Raw genomic sequence first — 20,970 nt, 5'->3', positions numbered from 1 at the left:
GTTGACGCGAGGAAGCGTGCATGGGATGTTTTGTGTGATGCAAGACATTTTCTGTATTCATATGGAGTTGCCAGGCTTTGATCAATCATGTAAATGTTAACAGGTAAGCGTAAGGGTTGTGTAGCATCTCGCAGCAGATGTCACTGCTAGCTACACTTTATATTTACATTTTTATTCAGCTGTGAGGTTTAATTGTGGGTGAAAACTGTCTGTTTCTATAGTTTCATTTTCAGAAAAAAATTATGAACTTCCCATAATTCTCACGCGGCAGTAATGATGCATTAAAAATGTGAAAATCCACACGTTGAAACTATGTCGGCCTCTGTATAGTATACAGTTTGAATATTTTGCTATAAACGTAAAATATTAATTTATCACAACTGATATATTAGACAGTTTTATACTGAACTGTCGTTTCTGACTCATGCGGTGATAAAATATTAAGTAAACTTTTCTTTTTGTTTGCTTTGAATCAAACGTGTGATTCATCGTTTTCATCCGATTTGGTTAAAGGCCTAAAACCCTTTACTGAGGATTTGTTTTAGATATCTAAAAAACGGAAAAATACTGTACGTTCCAGAACCAAGGCCGCTTAAAATGGGGCAACGTCTGTCATTGTTTGTCGTCAAGGTCAAATAAAACACCCTCCTGTTCGCAATTACTTTTTGGCAGAAGACCTTCATAATACTTTCATTCTTGAAGCCCTCGGAATATTGTGTGTTCACAGGTTTACTTTACCTGAACGGAGCTGTTTGATTCTGCCGTTGCTGCTGTTAATGTCGACAGGAAGGAAGTCTTTAAACCAGGAGATCTCCGGGTCGGGGTTGCCGCTCGCAGCACAAAGCATGGTGGCGGTCCTCGTTCGTTCCACCACCTTCAGCTGTGGGCCCATGTCTATGGTGGGGAACCCGTGAGGGATCTGGTCCTCTGAAACACACGCATAACAAAGAGTGAGAATTAAGCACGCACATGCACAGCACCACAGATGATGAAATTGTACCATACACTGCGCCCCTTTGGTAAAGCCACGGCTTTATAAATGTTAGTATGCAAGACCACCCGGCTTCTGGCAGCTGACACGCGTGACTGTAAGACAGAGAGGTGGAGTATAGTTCACGCTGTGAAATCCGCTGCTAATGTAAATCTGGGCGGGTCGAGGCGTGACTAATCTGCCTGTGGTGTTTCTGGTCATGGGTATACGATGGTGAGAGGGGAAATTTCCCCCGAGGTATTTCAACACCTTACAGAACGGCTGGCTCATATTGACCCACAGTCTCAAAAGAATACAGTCGAAGCTGACATCACTAAATTGGTGACCAATAAAAAACCAATAAAAGTCAAATCCAAAAGTTCAAGTTCAAATTCCTCTTTTGCACTATGGCAGAGGAGAAAATCTTGCTTGTCAGATCTCATGATGCCAAATGTCTATTTATACCCTCAAATGCATGACTGTTAATTGAGATAAAAACAATCTGAATCAAAGACGAACTGTACTATGAATCTTTAATGTGCTGTGAGTGCTTATGTGTTTGAAATGGGAAATGAGGAGCACGGTCATTGAAAGGAAGAGGGTCCTGTGGCCGACACGCACTCACTGCTACCAGATAATAGAGGAAATAACAGAAATATGCAGATCAGCATCATTAAGAACAGCAGGTGCAAAAAGAAAACATAAGAGGACCGAATGTTCAAAGCTGTTCAACAACACTAATTGAGCCTTACCAAAACATGAGAGCAATAACATCTCAATTGTGATGAGGCCTAGCGTGTTTATTAAAATGTAAAAGGCTGTTGTTCATTTGAATAATTTCATGTACAATTAAATAATCATACCAAATATTGTCTGCACGTACCGTATGCTTTGAAGTCAAGTGGTAACACTATGTCTATACACCCGTCATGTGTGTGTGTGTGTGGGGGAGGCGGGGGGTTCTCAGAATGCAGTGTATAGAATGGACGCATTTAATGAGTTTTATTAACAATGCACATGTGATGAAATGCAATTGTTTTGTTTGTTGCAAAACTGAAAGCAGTTCTGAGTTTGCTTCTGTTAAAGATCAACGATTAAATTGAATTTAGAGTGTTTAAATGTGTATCTTTTCTATCTATTTAAAGGGATAGTTTACCCCCAAATGAAAATACTGTCATCATTTACTCACCCTCTTGTCATTTCAAACCTTTATGACTTTCTATCTTCCGCAGAACACCAGAGATTTTTTGACGAACGTTGGTAACCAAACAGCGCAGGCACCCATTTACTTCTATTGTATAGACACAAAAACAATGCAAGTGAATGGGTGCCGGTTAACAACATTCTTCAAAGTATCTTCTTTGTGTTCTGTGGAAGAAAAAGTCATGTTTGAAATGACACGAGGATGAGTAAATGATGACAGAATTTTCATTTTTTTCGTCAACTATCACTTTAATATGCACTGGCATTTGTACTGTGCATAATTCACTGTTGATCTCCCCCAAAAAGCAAACCTTGTGGTTGGTGGTATTAGACGTTGTTCAGTTTATCTGAGCCCCCCACCAGCCCAACACAACCACAGTGACTTGTGATGAAAATTTTGCAAAACATTGCCTTCTTTATTTTGGGAATTCTGTTTGGTAACGCTGAGGCACAGAAATATAACAATCATTCATCAGTCATCAATCAACAATCAGTCATCATTTATTCATTCTCATGTTGTTCAGAAAACCGTATGACATTCTTTCTTCTGTGGAACAAAAATGAAGATATTTTAAGAAATGTCTAAGTGGTTTTGTGTCCAAACAATTGAAGTCAATGATGGCCAGTGCTGTTTGGTTACCAATGTTCTTCAAAATATCTTCTTTTGTGTTCTGCTGAAAGAATGACATACACTTTTGAAATGACTGTAAAAAAATAAATGATGCAAGAATTGTAATTTTTAGGTAAACTATCCCTTCAACTGTGAATTTGCAGTTGCACCTGAGAACTGTTATTTTAGGCATTCCAGACCTTTTGTTCTTTCATCTCTGATCTCAGAAGTAGCAACATAACCCATTAAACACGATTCAGAATATCACATTACTCTTAAAATATTTATACATTTCCAATATATATTTCCAATCACGCACCCCTTAAAACACATTCCATTCTGCCTTTAAAATCTTTAGAAGCTGTTTATGAGTTTACCTTCACCAACACAATGATGAAACCGGACCCCTCTGCGGTTAAATTACAGTGTCACTGAAGTTTGGTTTTCTCACAGTACGGTTCTATTATGCACACTCACACAGAAGAGTTTCTCTGAAACAATAGAGGGAGAAGTAGGGAAAGCCTACATAAAGAGCTTAGCCAGAGCCCAGAACGAGGCGAGAGAGACTCCCCGGAGGGCTGATGTCTGTCTGTCTCTATCCGTGTGTGAGAACGTGCACCTGTAGAACGCCTCATCCCGTTACCTTTGTTGTTGTGTTTGTTTTTCATGGAGAAAGAGCACAGATAAGGTCGCAGCGGGGTCACTATGATGTACTGGAGGTCTTTGTGTGACACACAGATTTGGTAATAGACCCCAGTGGGGATAAACCAACACCGGCCATAGCGAGATACAGCTTCAGGTTTTGAAGGAATCCTCTATTGCAATCCCATCCACAGGGAAGGGAGGGTTTGTAAGAGATACTACGCTATACTGGTGTATTGTATAGTGTGGTATTGTGGTTAAATTTTACCCGCAGGAAAAAGTGATATAGTTGAATATTTCTGGTTATATCTCCAATTGCTTCTCCTACATACTGTAGTAATGATATCACAAGGAGAGCAAATTTGAAACTTTTCCAGATTTCCAGAAATTCTTCTCAGAGACAGCAATCTCACATGTCTCAAAAACACTTTTAACTTTTCGTCTCATTTGTGTCTTTTTTTGTTTCTCAGAAGAATTCTAGGCAAAAGTGTAAGAAACCTAAGAAATCATCATACTGAACCTCAGAACAATAAAACGGTCCCATAGGAAGAGCTGTTAACCAGAAGACCACTGGTCTGATTCCCACCACGAGTGATTCATGAGCCATTACAGATTGTTCCTTATCCACACTTTGCTCCAGGGACGATGTATCCTGGTATCAGGTGAACTTTTAGTAGTTTGGGGTAACATTATTATGGTATTTACTACAGCTAAATCAGCCCCCACAGGATTTTGCGGAGATTTTTTGTGATTTCTGTGGCCAAAAATGCTTAATTTTGCAGCGGCTTTATTAAAATTTTTCGATAAAAATTGCGGGGGGGGGGGTTTACCGAAAAAGTACAAAAAAACCTACTTGAATTGGCAAATAGGGTTCTTCTTTAAAACTACCACCTGTGAAAACATTATTTATGCATTACTTATGATTAAAAGGCATGCAGAAGATTCATACTGAAGGTCAGGAAACCTCGGCCGCTTTAAGTTTAAGGCCCGCCCAAAAGGCCATTTTGACTGACAGGTCAAGCAACCAATCACATATCGTTTCATGCCGTTTCATGTTTATGGTTGTGGAAATGTCTATGCAATGAGTTTATGCCATGAACCTTGCATACTTTTAAGAAATCAGCGTTTAGTTGATTGTGATGTATGTTCATTGATACCGAAATAAACATGATGTTTACAACGTTACAACATTTACAACGTTAACGGCTAATGATAACGCCTTCAGCGAAACGAAGGAAAGGATACCAGAGGCTATTTTTTAGATGGCAATGGATGATGTTAGAAAATTGTAAGTGTTACAGACCCTTATATCTACCTTCTATAGTATCTCTCTGCTTGACTTTTGGAGCAGGTTTTGACAGAATGCGCGATGTGAGGACGTCACATGGCGCGTCTTTGGCCAAATTATGCGGAAAATCTGCGACAATCTCAAAATTTTGTAAATTGCCGCAAATTTTGCGGAGTTTGTTTGATTATGCGTTAAATTTGCAAAATCCTGCAGGGACTGCTAAATGGAATTATAACTATACAGTCTTTCAGAGTATAAAGCATTGCATTTAAAACTACACATCACTGTGGAAATAACATTATTATTTAAGATCTGAACGTTTCACTTTAAAATGAATTAGTCTGATTTACCATATTTAAAAAATGATTTCTGAACTGAGGAGACACTGAAATGATTTCTAAAGAAACTGCGAGAATGTGTTCTGAGTGGTTGCCAGGATATTTCTAAGCGGTTGCTAAGGAGTTCTGAGTGGTTGCCAGTACATTGCTGTGTGGTTTCTAAGGTGTCCTGAGTGGTGCATTGGTATTCAACCCCTAAGATATTCTGTTACGTGTTTAATTTTTGTCTACCATCCATTAAAATGTAAGAGTTAAAACTCTTTCTTGTGAATCAGGGTTGCCAAATAGCAAGAACGGCAGCCATGCCCATGAGCTGTTTTTTTCATTATGCTAACTGTCCAGAAATCTCTGGCTAAGCTTCACAATATCGGCGCAGTAAAAAGGGTCAAAACTGGTTGAACTTTAAGCATTGTATTACAATATCCGACCAGTGTACAACCAAGAGTCAAGGGTGCTCTGTAGCTTGACGCTTCACTCCACAAAGTTCAATGTTTAGAGCAACATTAACCCGACGCATGTGAAAAGACTTACAAGAGTTCTACAAGTTTAAATTGATGGACCGATGCCTGCCTTAGCAAGCACTAGAATAAATCAAGAATCATTTCATGCCCCACGGCGTTCTAAATGTGTAACCTACGCCAAAAACATTGTTCAAAGTGTTGTAAAAGCACATGTACAGAAGAACACAAGTGTGCACTTGAACCTGGGGCTTCACACAAGAGTCTTACGTGGCACACGGAAAGCCAGCTAGACATCACGCTTTAATGAGGCTTTCTGGATCCGACCCACAGACCAGTTTTAAGCCCTTTGTTGAATCTGATGGCGGAAGAAAGCATGTCGTACCTTCATTTGTGCACTAGTAAAAGACAAATAACACAAGAAACACCCTGAAATTCAATCACCCGGATTATTCTCCAGTGACAGGGCGACGTCTAACACTCACACCGACAGCTCGGCTGCATTTTTGACCGGCTCAACACAATGACGCCAGCGTGGATGTTTCTCACAGTAATTTAACACCCAGCTATTTCATTAAAAGTATGCAAGTCGCTAAACAAAGAATTCTACGGTAATGGCAACCCTCAGACAAATTAGTCAGGGGGAAGTATTAGGCCTTATTACGTGACTCCGGCGCTGCCGCGATTATTCGCTGGAATTTGTGAAATTGGGGATTACTCTATCCACCCTTTAATCCCTGAATGTTGGAATCGCGGTGGAACTGACAGCCCGTCCGTCAGACAGAATTAGCTATTGAGAGGATGCTGTCCCGACAGGCCTGTCTGTCTCTCTCTAAAAGTCACAGGGTTTTTGTCAGCTCACGGAAGCTTATTGCCACAGCAACCTCAGAGATAACACATGAGACGGAGAGAGGGCGACCCTGCGTCATCCGCCGCAGGAAATAAACGAAAGACAACATTCTGTCTATCTGCTTCCATCTCTGTCTTACCTGATCACTTCATCACCTGAGGGACATTATCAAAACCACACATTACACTGACACAGTGTGTCAGTACATATTTCCTTTGCCAAATGCAAATACATGACTACTCAATACACATCTGCCTCTTTCTTAAGGGCTAAACTGACATATATAGACTGAAGTGCTTTGCTTTCAGACTTAAGCAGATTGTAAGATCTCAATCACACTTTAGAGTCTCTATAAATCTGTCATTATGATTGTCATCATGATTTTAAGAAATAATTCGACTAAATTATTTTCATTTTAATGATTTTTATGTAGCCGTTTTGTTATTGAACGTCAGCTGTTCCAACAATATACAGAAAACAACAAAAAAAGAGGTTTCAGTTGCCATGAAATGATGCAAATACAATACAACGAACATTATTCTCACTTGTTGCACACAAAAACATGCAATGCTACCAACGGGTCTTTTCAGTTTAACCATGTGACAACCCAGAGGAGCAGGTCAGGTGTGTTGACTGAAGCGTAATGAAGCGGGCCGTCCGCTGGACATGTGTCACAATGACCCATCCACTCAGCTATGTGTATGTGTGTGTGAGCAAAAAGACGCCTCCACACTGGAGTTTTGTTCTGGGATGGTTACTGACAAGGTGTTTGAAACAGTATACCTGCTGGATCTCAGACACTTCTGGAGGCAAAGAGAAACGAGAATCACATTGGGCTGTAACACAGACAGACAGACGGAACGCTTTTGCTCTGGGGATGAGAGACAGATCTTAATAGGGTTGCGAGTGTATGTCTCAAGCTGCCAGGCTCATAGAAATTTTTTGAAAACACGACAGAATTTGACAATAGCCCCGGAGGATATTGTCTAATGTTTCCTGGTTGTGAATTCTTCCACTAAATGCTGCACGGAATCAAACCATGTGTCCAACGCAGGCTGGCAAACATTAATCCGATCTGGTGGTGAGGACTATTTGGAAAAGGTTTTTTAAAAGGAAAAAAATATTAAAAACTAGATTTGTACACGTTTTGAAGGAAATGCATGGTCGCGTGGGCATTCTTATGCAGTTTCAAGGGTGTTCTGGGTGGTTTCTAGTTTCAAGTAAAAACCATGCATCCATTTGCAACAGCAATCCTCTCCATAACAAGTGATAGAGATGCACCGATACTGAATTTCTCCACCGATACGATTATTCTGAGTGATATAGATTCTGTAGATTTAATTAATATTTCTTCATTTTCTGAATGTTATTGATTCATAACGACTATTAATATTGAACATCAAACTGGTGATGTTTCTTAACATTTTCTGTATACAGAGTACACATTCATTGCATTTTCCTCTTACATTAACAGGATATATCGGCGCAGATCACTGGCTGTCTTTAAACATGTGAAAAATTGCTTTCATCGACTGACACCGATTATTGGCCGATATATCGGTGCATCTCTACTAGCAAAATAATTGAAAGAATCATTCATGTTTAAAACATAAACTGTCAATTCCCTATTTTAGGTGACTGTTCTAGTGCTGCACAAAGTAATGAGATGCTTTCCGTAAGAAAAACATTTGGATACATTTAAAAACATATCTATATGTTCTGCATACTTCTACCCTCATACTAAATATCAAAAACTTTTTTCCTAGAAAATTATAGTATATTATTAAATACTGAGAAATAAAAACATTCTCCATTAAGTCTCGTGAGCAATGCAGTTTTATAGATTCATTTGATGATTTTCTGACCAGTGAGGGTATCAGATGTGAAACAACAGTTCACACTCACAATATGAGAACGGCATCAGACAGTGTGTGTGTCCGCCCTCACAGCTGCAGATGTAGACTCTTACATGGATCTGGATTGACAGCTGCATCACGGATCTGTTACAGATTTGGACGTTTTCACTTGAGCGGTGGCTGCGAGCAACACGCATGAAGCCTTGCTGATGTACATGACCCGGAATTCACACACTCTCTTTTCACAGTCTCTTAACCTATGCATGCAAGCTAATCATTTCTAGCTAATTCTCATGAACATTTTACAGGAACGTAACCAGGGTGTAAAATTAACACTTGGTAAGTGGCAAAGAGAGTAAAAAAGATCCTTCTGAAAAAATGGTCTTCGGTGGATAGATAAAAGTGATTTACTGGCTAATTGGCTGGTGGCTTTATCTGAAACTGCAGCACAGGTGATCCGTTCTTTAAATAGAACTATAAGAATGAGTCTGAACATCACTTAAATAATTAAGTGATATGAGCAAATGAATTGACCATCAATACCTCAATTAATTAGCCATCATACGTTTATCTACTTGATATATATCTTGAAGACAGTTCCTGTGACAAAACAATATTATATAAATCTATACATAGCTAGAAAAAGAAAACAATTAAATAACTGCAGTTATAAATGCATTGCATTATTTTTTGGTTTAAAAAAATCTAAAAAGATATAAAACAGATAAACTCCGATTGAAAAAGTTTTATTTGTCTTACGCGCCAGACGTTCAGCCAACATTCCGTGTGACGACTGAGGCTGAGCCTAAAGTTCAGTTTATACTCGAACGTCGGACCTATGCCGTAGCCTACGCAGAGCCGCGTACCCTACGCCGTAACCTGACGCGCACCTCTCCAAAAATGTAACAACGCATCAACTCAACGCGGACCGCAAGCGCTGTTTGAACCCCTCCCTCAGGTCATAAAACTCTGCGATAGAGTCATGTCTACGCAAACGCATTTCCGAATGAATATTAATATAATTAATAATATTCCGAAGTAAAATATTTGTGCTTCTGTATTAAACGTCTCAAATCTGCAACAAAAGTGACTGTTTACTTGTCGCTATCACTGCTAATGCTTCTCAAACGAGCTGCTTCTTCTTCGGCTCTTGTCTTGGTTACACAAGCAACACGCGCGTGGACACTGACGCCTAGTGGTCATTGCCTGTCGATGCGGACAACGACGTAGAAGTATAAATGAAAACGGCTACGGCGTAGAGGCTACGATGTAGGTCCGACGCTCGAGTATAAACTTACCTTAACCTTCCAAAGCACAGACTTTGTATAAATGAAGCTACAAACTGTATCGCCAGAATTTCTGGACCTCCGTTTAACATCAAGTCTCAGAACAAAAGCAATAATAAATGACTGCTGAATGGAAAAAAGAACCTCCTGCCCCCTGTTAAATAATACTTCCATCTTCCCTGACTAAAGTTTCTCAGGTAGGACATCTACACCTCATCAAGGAGCTGATCCTCACTGGGCCGGAACAGGGTGGTTTAATTAACACGACATGAACTCCTCTCCATCTGGGAGGAAGAGCGAGAGCCGGAGAGCAAAACAAACAGAACATGCCTCTCTTTCCTCCCCTCGTACGGCTGACATTTCCTACCCCGGCCTTTCATCTCCTCTTTAATCAAGGAGCAGTCATGATCCCCCTTGGGGAAATTGAACGCTCTTAATAAAATCTTCTTCTAGGCAGATAAAAACCGATTGCATGGGGATGAGCGGAGGAGAGGGGAGGAAGCAGAGGTGAGGGGGTAAGTAGGGATTCAGGAGAAGGACAGTGCTGGGATAAATTAAATGGAGAGAGATCTCACACTTGTCTGTAATGAACTACCACTGCATGCTTAAGAAATGAGCCGGACTTGAGGAACAGGGTTTGGTGCGCTGCTGGTGTCACTATTGATAAATAACTCATCCTTCATGCAGAGTATTTTAAAGATATTTTGAAAAATGTTTTGTAACGTTATACCGTCCGCCAAGCTAAAGCCTGCTGTTTCCTGTCCAACACAAGCAATGAAGTGACAGTGATGTTGGCATCGAGAGCGTGTGATGTCAGAGGGCGTGGCTGCATCTTGCTCTCTTCACCCTTGTAAATTGCTGGTCAACCCTGCCACAATTGTGTCTATGACCTTCTCTCCGTTTCATCAAGGATAATTAGTTAGCGGAATTTATTCGCATTGTTAATTCCTTCCCCTCAACTATCTCTCTCTCACACAGAAACACACACACACAGTATCTCGGTTGCTAATAAGACTTTATTAGCTGCTGTTTGAAGCTGGGTCTTTGAAGCATCATCCCTGGAGGTTTGCAGAAGTCAGCAGTCTTTAGTGAGGCTGGCGGATAACAGGGATGAAGGTAACAGCACTTCTCTACACATATATGCATGTTTCTATTACATGCTGTGTTTTAAAAAGACAAACGGGTGGTTGACCTGAGGTTTCTGTGATTTGCATAACTTCAAATATTAATAGTTAAGAAATATTATGCGAGCTATTTTGATGACCTCATATTTTATGCCCTCATATTACAAGGACAATAAGATTAGCAACGATGTTATGTATTGTATTACATATGTAAGATATATATATGATGCACTGATACTACATTTCTCCATCGATGCGATAGCCGATTATTAAGAGTGATATTTGCCGATACTGATTATGAAGATTAAATTAATACTGGTAAGTTTCTTAACATTTTCTATACACAGAGCACAAATCCATTGCATTTTTCTCTCCTCTTTTGATTGACAGGATATATCGGCCCTGTGCATCGGCTGTTTTTAAACTATCGATAGCCGAAAGTGTGAAAAATAGCTTTTATTGGATGGTACCGATAATTGGCCGATATATCGGTGCATTTCTCTCTCTCTCTCTCTCTCTATGTAGGGTATATTGTATAATACAAAAAACGGAAACAAAGGCTACAAGATGATTAAAATAATAAATAATATGGGGTTAACAATATGCTAAAATTGTAATATAAAAATTGTGATATGCATTGTAAAGCTATGGCAGTTTTTTTAGGATATGACGTCTGTTTAATCCCACTGGTTAAACTGCCAGCTCATGACCTGCGTCTACACATAACGCCTATATTTTAGTTTTATTATTCTGTGACAGACCTATTTGACGACTGTGACCATTTTTCAGTCCACAAAAGAAACTCACAAGCGCCCCCTATGCAGCATCAATGCAATGTGCTTTATCAAAGAATGCTTCCTTTTTAACTTCAATCCAAAATAAAGTATCAGTTTCTACACCAGTCATTAGGCACAGCTGAAGGCAGAGATACTGCCTAAACATTTTCCTCAGTCTGTCTGGGGAAATTCAAAACAAGACACAATGTTTCCTTGACAGAAATTAGGACATCAATAAACAATATATGAACAAACACTTTCAATGTCAGCTGTTTGCGGGGAAAGGACAAAATATCTTGTAAATAAGTTTTTAAGGATTGAAATAGGAAATCCACTAGCTTTAATTACTTCTTTATCAAGTCCCAGCATCCCTCTGGTGTGTCTGGTGTGTACGTGCATGTGTGTGTGTGTGGCCTGTTTGCTGCAAGATAAACTGCACTTTCTCTTGCCTAAGAGCCACAGCATCCCAGTGAACACATCCCATCTCTAGTGGCACGCCGAGAGTCTGAAACTACACATACACACAACTACACATAAACACAATAACTCACTTACATAACCACACAAATCTTCCAAGAGATCAGGTAATACAAAATTACACACTCAATAAAAAGACATATCCATTAAACAAGACTAATCAGGAAAGAAAAATGAACACGTCAGTCTTCTGGAGCACAAACATGAAAGATTTTTCTTCCTTCACAAACACTCCTTTGGCTGAAGGTTTGGCTTGAGAAGCATATTTTGCCAGGCTGTTATTTTTTACACAACGGGTTAATAGCAGAGCGAGATATAGCATGACCACAGGTATGCAGCCGTGAATAGAGAGCGAGCAATAAGAAATGCCTTGGGGTTGATGGCAACACACAGTGTAATGATGAGTTTTAGAGGAGACATGCGGTGCTTACTACCCAGAATCCTCAGAGTACGACTAGCGTGCTTCATACATGCTCTTTATATAATGTCTCATGTTACCAACTATTCTTGTTCTGCGGCAGTCTCCATGTACCCGAGGCAATCTCTCTCTCTCTCTTTCTGGTTAACACCCTTTCAACATTATAAATCAGAGGAAGATACATCGAATACATAAGTAGAGAGAGGAATTTCAAAGGAATCCTATGGAATTACCTTCTCTTAATGTCCGTGAACAAGGGGGTGTGCTTTACCGTGTGATGTATGCCTGACATTCTTTGTGTGTTTATGCAATCCCTTGCAGTAACAATACCTCATCACATGAACCAGGTAACTAAATACACAACAAAGGGGTCAGAGAGGGCATTGAATCTTTGTCCAACTTACACAGCGTTCACTGTAAAAATATGTAGTTTTACAGAAATTTACGGTTATTTTTAAACAGATTTTCACAAAAAAAAACAAAAAAAATGTTTACAGAATTTTACTGTAATTTTTTTTACTTTAATTTTTACAAATTTCCCATGCATTTTTGAAATACGGTTAAAAAAGTCACATTACAGAAAAAACTGCAAATTTCAAAGAAAAAACACGATGAACATGTAATTTTAAGGTTTTTTTAATGCCCCCCGCTGCCAAAACGTTTTTCACAGTTTTGCTAATAAAGGCATAAGGACCCAAAATGTGACTTTTCTCGTTGTTGACGCTAAATTTGGTGGACGAGCAGGATTCTCATCGCTGAGCTGAACCCCCCCAAAAACCTGTATTCAAAGTGCTTAACTGGGATTACAGGGACAGGTGCACGGTCAGATCAGAGGTCAGAGGTCACTCCAGCATGGCGCCTCTGTGACAATCATTTGGGAGTGTGGAAATTAGACGATACATGCACAACATCTCAGTTTACAGCAATTAACACATTTACAGGCATGTGGGCTTGTTCTAATAAAACTTAGGGCCAGATTTACTAACAGCGTGCAGAAGCACAAACACCTCTTTTGGTGTAAAACAGACAGTAGTTTATTTATTAAAGACACGCTGTGAAAATTAGCGCTGAAAAGGCGTGGACACAGCTGTTTTTGCGACTGACCTTATTTCATATGCATTTGCATGAGTTTCCTCTTCAGATAGAGAGCATTTAAATGAATCACGCAACGTGATTTACTAAGGTTTGCGATTGTGATTGTACTGGTATTTGTGGCTTTATTTAACACCCAAAAAAGCATGTGTTAAACCTGCTCTAATCTGCGCTACTATTAGTAGATTGCGTTGGGAATTATGGAAATTAGATATTGCGGCTGTGTTTTTTTAATGTGCACTACTTCTTTTAAACTGCGCTCTCACGCTATTTTGCCACGTTTAGTCAACCTGACCCTTGTTGTTCAATCAAAGCACCGTTAGTCTTTTGACCCGCCATATACATCTTGTGCCAACTTTTAGTTTATTCATCTGAAATGGAAGACAGGTTTAATATGACAAAAATAAAGTGAAGAGGTCGTAATTAAGCATGTACAGTTAAGTATGCACAAATGTTAAGTAGCTTTCATTGCTCTTATAGAACAGACTTTGTTTCTTACAGTCTGCACTGTGGGGTGTAAATAACTGTCTGTTATCTCTTATTAATAATTAAAACATCTCTTTGAAGTTTGAAATGTCAGGCTAGCCTTCATTATGTAATAACATAGAAAATCTTATATAACCTTCAGAATAAGTAATTAAACATTGACTGAATCGGTGTGATCAGAGCAAAATGTGAGTGTTTTGTAACCAGATTTCAGTCAGTTGAGATGTTAGAAGCATTTTCGATCTTTTTCTTGTCAGCATTTCAGCTCTCCTCCTTTAATCGTTCAGAGACGTGTTTTGAGTAAATGACACTGGAGGTGATGAAACAGAGGAACATCTCGTCGTGCGCTCTCACTTCACTCAGAACTAAACATGAAGAGAGAACGCATGCCACAGCTCATGGAGAAAGATTTTACGCATTAAAAAAAAGGGTGCTTCTTTTCTGTAGAAACATTATCAGAACATCCTGTTATTGAACTGAAGCATGAACTGATCTTTTTCATTAAGAGGAATATGTAAAAGGAACACGTCTGGTTATTTTTAATAATATTCTGAATGTCCTTCAGTATAGCCTGAGCACTTCATATAATCAGTGTTTGTTCAAACGTTTTGTGAATGTGCAGTATTTGGTAGATCTGCTCACTTGGGTCAAGACTATTGAAATGTTTGGAGCCGGAAATTTTATGGATGAACTACTTGGTGTTGTGTGTGACGGAAATGTAATTGGCTCGATGGGGATTAATACGAATCATTTTGATTCAGTTGATTGGCTTATGAAATCAGATGTAATTGGCTGGTAAAGTGGCATGTAACAGATGTGAATACAGGTGCATCTTTATCTTCCTGTAATAAAAACGACAAACCCCACTTCGTATAAAGAAAATACTAACAAAATACCTGCGGCAAACGCTTCTAACAATGTTGAAAGCGTATTAGCCCTTAAAGTACCCTGACGGTTTCCCAGTTGAGCTCTCTGTATTAATACTCTGTAAATTAAAATATTTATGATTAATCTTTATGTTGCCTAATGGATTCCCTTACTGCAATAATGATAAGCCCGGAATTTAATTCCCATTTTAATGGATCATAAATTCTAGTTAAAATCTTATTGCTTGTGGACATGTCATGTTTCCTAAATGGTTACCAATTGAATCTGTCTTGTTAATCTAGAAGTGTGACAGATGTTAATGGCACTGAGTTGAATCAGAGTTATGTGGACAGTGTATGACGGCTTTTCTACATGACGTTTTGGGCTTTCAGTGCGTTGGACGCCCTTTGAGTCATATTTACATCAGTAATTTTAAGTGCGTTGAACTTCAGCCGCCATCAGGAGCAAGAAAATGAGAAAAGAGCTTCAATTTGATGTGATTTCCCTTAGGATGTGTGAGGTGTGACCTCATATCATGGTCTGAGGTTCATAGATCTTGTGCTCATGGCGATGGTGTCATTGTACAGTAAAAGATGCCTGCTTTTCATGAAAAGCTGCTTTCTTCTAAACATGTCCTGTGTGTGTTTAGACCCCGAAGCTAGAGCGCTGAAATCAGTTCAAGTCTCATCCAAATTACCATTAATGTAACCTTATTCACATTACAGTATTTTTAACATTTTGTTTATTTAATGTAATGGGAATGTAGTGTGCTGAACTGTCATAAAAATAATGCAATGCCATATGAAATCGTAATGGTTTTAAAATAGGTTTATCTTCATCAAAATTTTCTGTCAATATCTTTGGATTTTAAGGTGAAATGGGTTTTTTTTTGGGAGATTTTGGACCCAGAGAGCATCATTTCAAAGTCATCGTTCCACTCTGATGATTGTCTCTTTACCAAAGGTTTATGTTTGGGCTAAAATAGTTCAGGTGTATTTATGAACTGTGGGTGTCCTGCTCTTAGTTTCATCTCTTTTATTCATCCTCTGCTCCTCTTTAAATCTTCTTTCACTCCTTTGAGCAAATAAGAACATAGAAAGGCACGTTCAAAGACAAAACATTAAAGGAGCACATAAGTAAAGAGGAAAGCTTCATTTCTTTTCTGTCTTAGCAACCCAGCCGTCTGTTAGGTAACCACAACAGGGGTAGTCATTTGCCCTGCCGGGGTGAGATCGGTCTAACAGAGAAGCACTTTGTAACCATGGATTGGTTCAATTGTTTACAGTTTAACTGGAATGGAACTAGAAATGGACCGTGTCCTGGGCATTCAGCCTGTAAACTAACTAGCTTGTTAACTTCAAATATAAACACTAGAAGGTCTGACACGCTACATGAATCACACCGCTAATGCAACAAATAACAATTGCATGCCGATGTATCGCACATTTTAGCGTGTCATTGTTTCGGCTGTTTCTAAGAAACTTGACGACTAAATCTTTTAACATTTCTTCTTTGTTTAACATACTTTAGCCGTGTTGAAATCAGTTCCTCTTTCAGAGGGTTCTCACAAGGTGCAGAAGCAGCTGTTAATTAAGTCAGTAGGATTTTTGTGCTGTGTCTTGAGATATAAATAATCAACACTTTGTATAACTAGCACTTTGTCGCTTCACTCTGGTTGGACAGTTTCTCAATTCAGCCTTTCTTTGATTGGAGCTTACATATCAAACTTCAGTATTAGATTCCAGATACATCTAGTATTGAAATTATTAATGATACAAATATTGCAACATGCATATTTGCAATTGTTTGCAATATCAGCATGATTATAATTCTTCAAAAAGTTATGTATAGTCAACGTTTTAGATCGATGCAGATAGCAGAGAGACTGATGAGAAAAATCATGTATATATTAAATATGTTTTAATATAATTTAAAATTATTTTACAAACTTTAAGCAGTACCATATTGCATACTGCAATATTTAGTAAGTTATCACATTACACTTTTTTCTTCAATATCACGCAGTCCTAATAATGACTTTATTCAATTTATGATCTATATTTTTTAACACAAGTGTTAGCTCTGTAAGGTGACTCTGACTGATTGACATTCCTCTACACACATCATTATGTAATGCTGATAATTTATGCACTCCAACACATGTACAGACTGCAACGGTATGTGTGTTTGTTTACGTGTGTGTTTGATTACGGCTGTTATATAAGTCTAAACGATGACATAAACACTGCATTTATCTGATTACAGTCAATGTTCGCCCACTCTCGCATGTAGCATGAGGTGCACCTTCTGTCTTTTCTCAGAGTCTGTCTCTTTGCGTCTCCATCGTGGAGGGCTGATAATTGGTCTGTGGTGTGGACATGACAGCAGTGATGTCACGTACCTGCCTTGACGTGCAAATTGTGGCTTTCAGCCAGCTAGCAAAAGACACAAAAATACCCCTTAAAAAATGTTTAAAGCCAAAATTCAGAGATACGCCGAACATCGTAAAAAGGCTTAGCACAGGTATAACACACACACACATGCAGACCTCTGATGGTGAATTTAGCTCCTCATAACGATAAACGTCTCCTGCAGGTGCATGTGGCAGGCAGCCCGGTGTGATGATGCTGAGGAGGGAGGTGGGTGTGTTTACCTTACTGCAGTACACTGATGGAGTGCTGAGTAATTGATATTTTGCTAAATCCAAACTCAGCTCAGAGGAAGACTGGGCCACTGCCAACCCCTGGAAACTGAACCCAGGTCATGGATCAGCAACCGCGTGTGTGCGAGATGCACGCTGTAATTTCAGCCCATTGCCCTGTTCTATGCATTAGCTGATCTTTACAAAGGCTCACAGGAGGAGGGAGAAATAAATAGACGCCGTCTGTCTGTGGGCAGATATTTAGATAAGGAATGCCTTTAAAGGGGAAAAAATGCATTTCGAAACGTCTGTGGGTGAAATTGCCGGTCTGAGTCACCTCGTCTACTGTATCTGTATGCAGGGAAAGTGATGATATGCTGTATATTGGCATTCTGTCAGGGAAGACATCTGTTTGCAGGTTGTACATTCATGGCTCTGTGCGCCAGCTGACACTTCCTGTCAGTCTAGAAAAAAGCTAAGAGGAGTTTTTTTCCATTTGAGAATGGCTGAATTCATAGTGTAGGCTTTCACTGTCTTATTAATCAGAGAGAGAAACGCACACGGCACATTTTCAGATCTTGAAATGGCCTTGTACTTTCTTTAGGCTGCACTTTAAGATGCTGATAAATTGCAACGAATCTCATAGACTCAGCTACTCTTTGCTTTCAGGTGAAAACAATTTAGACGCATGAATAGGTCAGTAAAATTCAAAGAATGAGAAAGAAGAAGAGAAAAGAAGCGAGTGGACGAGATGAGATGAGAAGTGAGGAGACAAAAAAGAAAACAAGGAAAAAAAGAGAACAGCATAATGCCACGGTAACACTAGACTCTTCGTTCCGCTGACTTCCATTCACACGCATGCGAATAATATTAGCATTCACTGCATTCCAAAGATCAAGTCTGGTGAACTTTGACTTGCGAATATGTATCACTTGACGACCAATAAGAAGATCAAAACGTCACCGTGTGATCTTTTCAGGTGAAGGAGACCCAAAAATTAGAGCCAAAGATACCATTTTGTTCAATACAACCTTAAAAAAACCAGCACAAGCACATCATAATCTATGATGTTTGGATAAAAAACACTTTACCATGTGATGACACAATTTTACAGGAATTCGTAACTATTTTACGAGGTGGCTAATTCGTCCGAATTCATCCGATCTTATTCGTATGTTTTAGATTTGCTTTCATGTCAGTGACCGTTTAGGGGTGGGGCTTCAGTATTGCTTTTTTCTATCATATGTTGTTGTACAATTCACATCATATGAACACTTAGTATAGACCGTTTCATGGGACGTGCCGCCTAGGCTGCACTTAAAGGACCCATTGCAAGAAAGTCAATTTTTTTCTGTGTTTAAGTGATATAATCGGGTCCCCGGTGCATGTAGCAACCCAGAAAAAGTGAAAAACAAGATCCCAGTAACTTTGTTTTGGTAAGCCTTTCTCTGCAAGCATGTGAGAAATCGAGCCGTTCAGATTTCGCTCCTGATGTGACGTAGACGCAGGCTCTTATTATAATATTACCGCCCCTTAATCTACACAATTCCACCCACGGCGTTGCCGCCATTGTTGTTTTCACAAGAGACAGCGGTATACGTGACACCATGGCTAAAGTTCGTGGATTGTGCGAATCACTTCAAGCCGGAGTACTTTATCAACCTGGGACAGTACAAGCAGGATTAGCTTCAAAGTTGTTCCTCAAAAGGGATCGAGACCAAATGAACGAGACAAAGCTGCCGATGTAAGTAATATTTATCAACAGTCTGAATTGACGTACATGTTCCAAATATATATAAGAGGATAACGTTAGCATATGATAGCGAAGGGAGCTAAGACAGTCACGGGCTAAATAGAACATTCAAAGCCAGTGTTAAACTTACTCTATATTTATATGTTATTTGGCAAATGGGCACTTGGAGTTTAGCTGTATGTATCTTAATACATTATGTGCGTTAATATGTTCAGCTGCGGCAAGCTGTTTGTTTTGCTAATGAACCTCAAATCATTCGTCCTAAGGCTGAAAAATCTGCTTGTTGAAAATGCTCATACAATGAGTCCTTTAACTTCCAGTCTGTTTGTTTATCGGTCTGGCTAGTGTCTAATAATATAACTATTTAATTTAATTTATGTTAATATTGATTTATATTATTATTTTATTGTATAATAATTGTATTAAAAAACGATTTGTTGAAATTTGTTGTATGTTAATTTTATTAAATAAACCATTTGTTGAACATCTAGCAGTTGAGCTTGGTATCGCTGGAATATTGGAAGGAAAGCTTAGCCAAGTAACGGTTCTTCTCGGTTTATTTTGCTTGTTATCAGAAATACTCTACAGGCACTCTATTGTTTGCGAATGTGTACCGGAAGTTAAGGGCAGTCCACGAACGCACGCATGCGCAGTAACGTTTCTTTACGTTGTTGCTTTGAAACCGTCTATAATAGTTTGGAATTCCTGTGCGATCAGGTTGTATATCCGCTTGCTACCCTTATACTCAGGGCTGTGCTTAGAAATAGTATTCTGAAAGTCTAGCGTGACCGCAGTATAACTGTGTCTACAGCCTCAACAAAGGCACTGTAGTGACAAAGACGGTGGCAACATTCTGCTCTAATTATTATGGAATCGAGGGCACAACACCTAACCTACAAACCTGATTCCTGCACAGGTTCAGCCCACCTGCTGGTCCACGGCTCCGAACAGACGTTCACTGGGACTTCGGACTCACAGAGTATAAGAAACTGTGGCCCACTTTCCAACAGGCTTGGCATCCTAAACCGACGATTTTCTCGCCTCTAAATGAATTATTCAATTCCCAAGATTCCTGCACGGATATATTACAAAGACAAATGGTGTCCTGCTATGGTGCCCTGCTATGGCTCGAGCTGCATTTAGAGGAGGTTGCAGAACGTCAGTGAGCTGTACCTGTGGACTAAAACAGGCCTCTTTGTTTATGAGAAGGATTTGGATGCAGGATCTAGACTGAGATTTATCACCCGGTAGTATCAGTGCCTCTATATTCCACGTTTTTGAACATGCATTGAGCTGCGGTGTGCAGCACACTCACATATAAAACATATCATCTCTATCTGTGTGTGTGTGTTTTAATCTACTAGGGGTCAAGGCAATGATCTGCTCAAATGTACCCTGAAATGAACTTGCATCTTTAAAAGCAAACACACGCCCTCACACACAAACACAGTTGAGCTTTGAGCTGTAGGAACACAGTGGGGCTTACAGACAACACAGGCAGCTATCAGAATGCCGCACATGTTCCGATCCAAACGCGAGCGTGTGTGTGTGTTCGCTTCTCGGTTCTTTGAGATGGCGGGCTGATAAGCTTCATAACCATTCAAGAAAAATGAATAACAAACCACTGAGAAGAAAACGCCTGGTGTGGCTGAAGATTTTGTGCTTTCTATCAGAGCTCAGAGAGTCTTTCACAGAAAACCCCATTGAGAGGGAGGCAGTATATTTGGGGGAGCTTTTAGGAAAATGACTTTCTTTATCTTTTCAATGTGATCTCCCACTTTCTATTTCTTTCCCTAAACTCAACACAAAAGTAGTTCACAACCAAATTTACTTTT

At 39.4% G+C, this 20,970-nt stretch overlaps 1 protein-coding gene across 9 annotated transcripts in view; it reads right to left on the bottom strand.

Annotated features, from left to right (window-relative positions):
- Positions 1-20,970, bottom strand: part of ptprfa (protein tyrosine phosphatase receptor type Fa) — a 183,130-nt gene that overhangs the window by 78,157 nt on the left and 84,003 nt on the right. For all 9 annotated transcript variants that reach the window (XM_057338018.1, XM_057338019.1, XM_057338020.1 and 6 more), the window contains exon 5: positions 739-927. In XM_057338018.1, coding sequence (XP_057194001.1) covers positions 739-927 — 189 coding nt within the window. The remainder of the gene's footprint in view (positions 1-738; positions 928-20,970) is intronic.

This window comes from Triplophysa rosa, linkage group LG7 (assembly GCF_024868665.1).
Source record: "Triplophysa rosa linkage group LG7, Trosa_1v2, whole genome shotgun sequence".
Taxonomy (NCBI): Eukaryota; Metazoa; Chordata; class Actinopteri; order Cypriniformes; family Nemacheilidae; genus Triplophysa; species Triplophysa rosa.
Note: the sequence above shows the minus strand (reverse complement) of the source record. Positions and strands in the feature narration are given on the sequence as shown.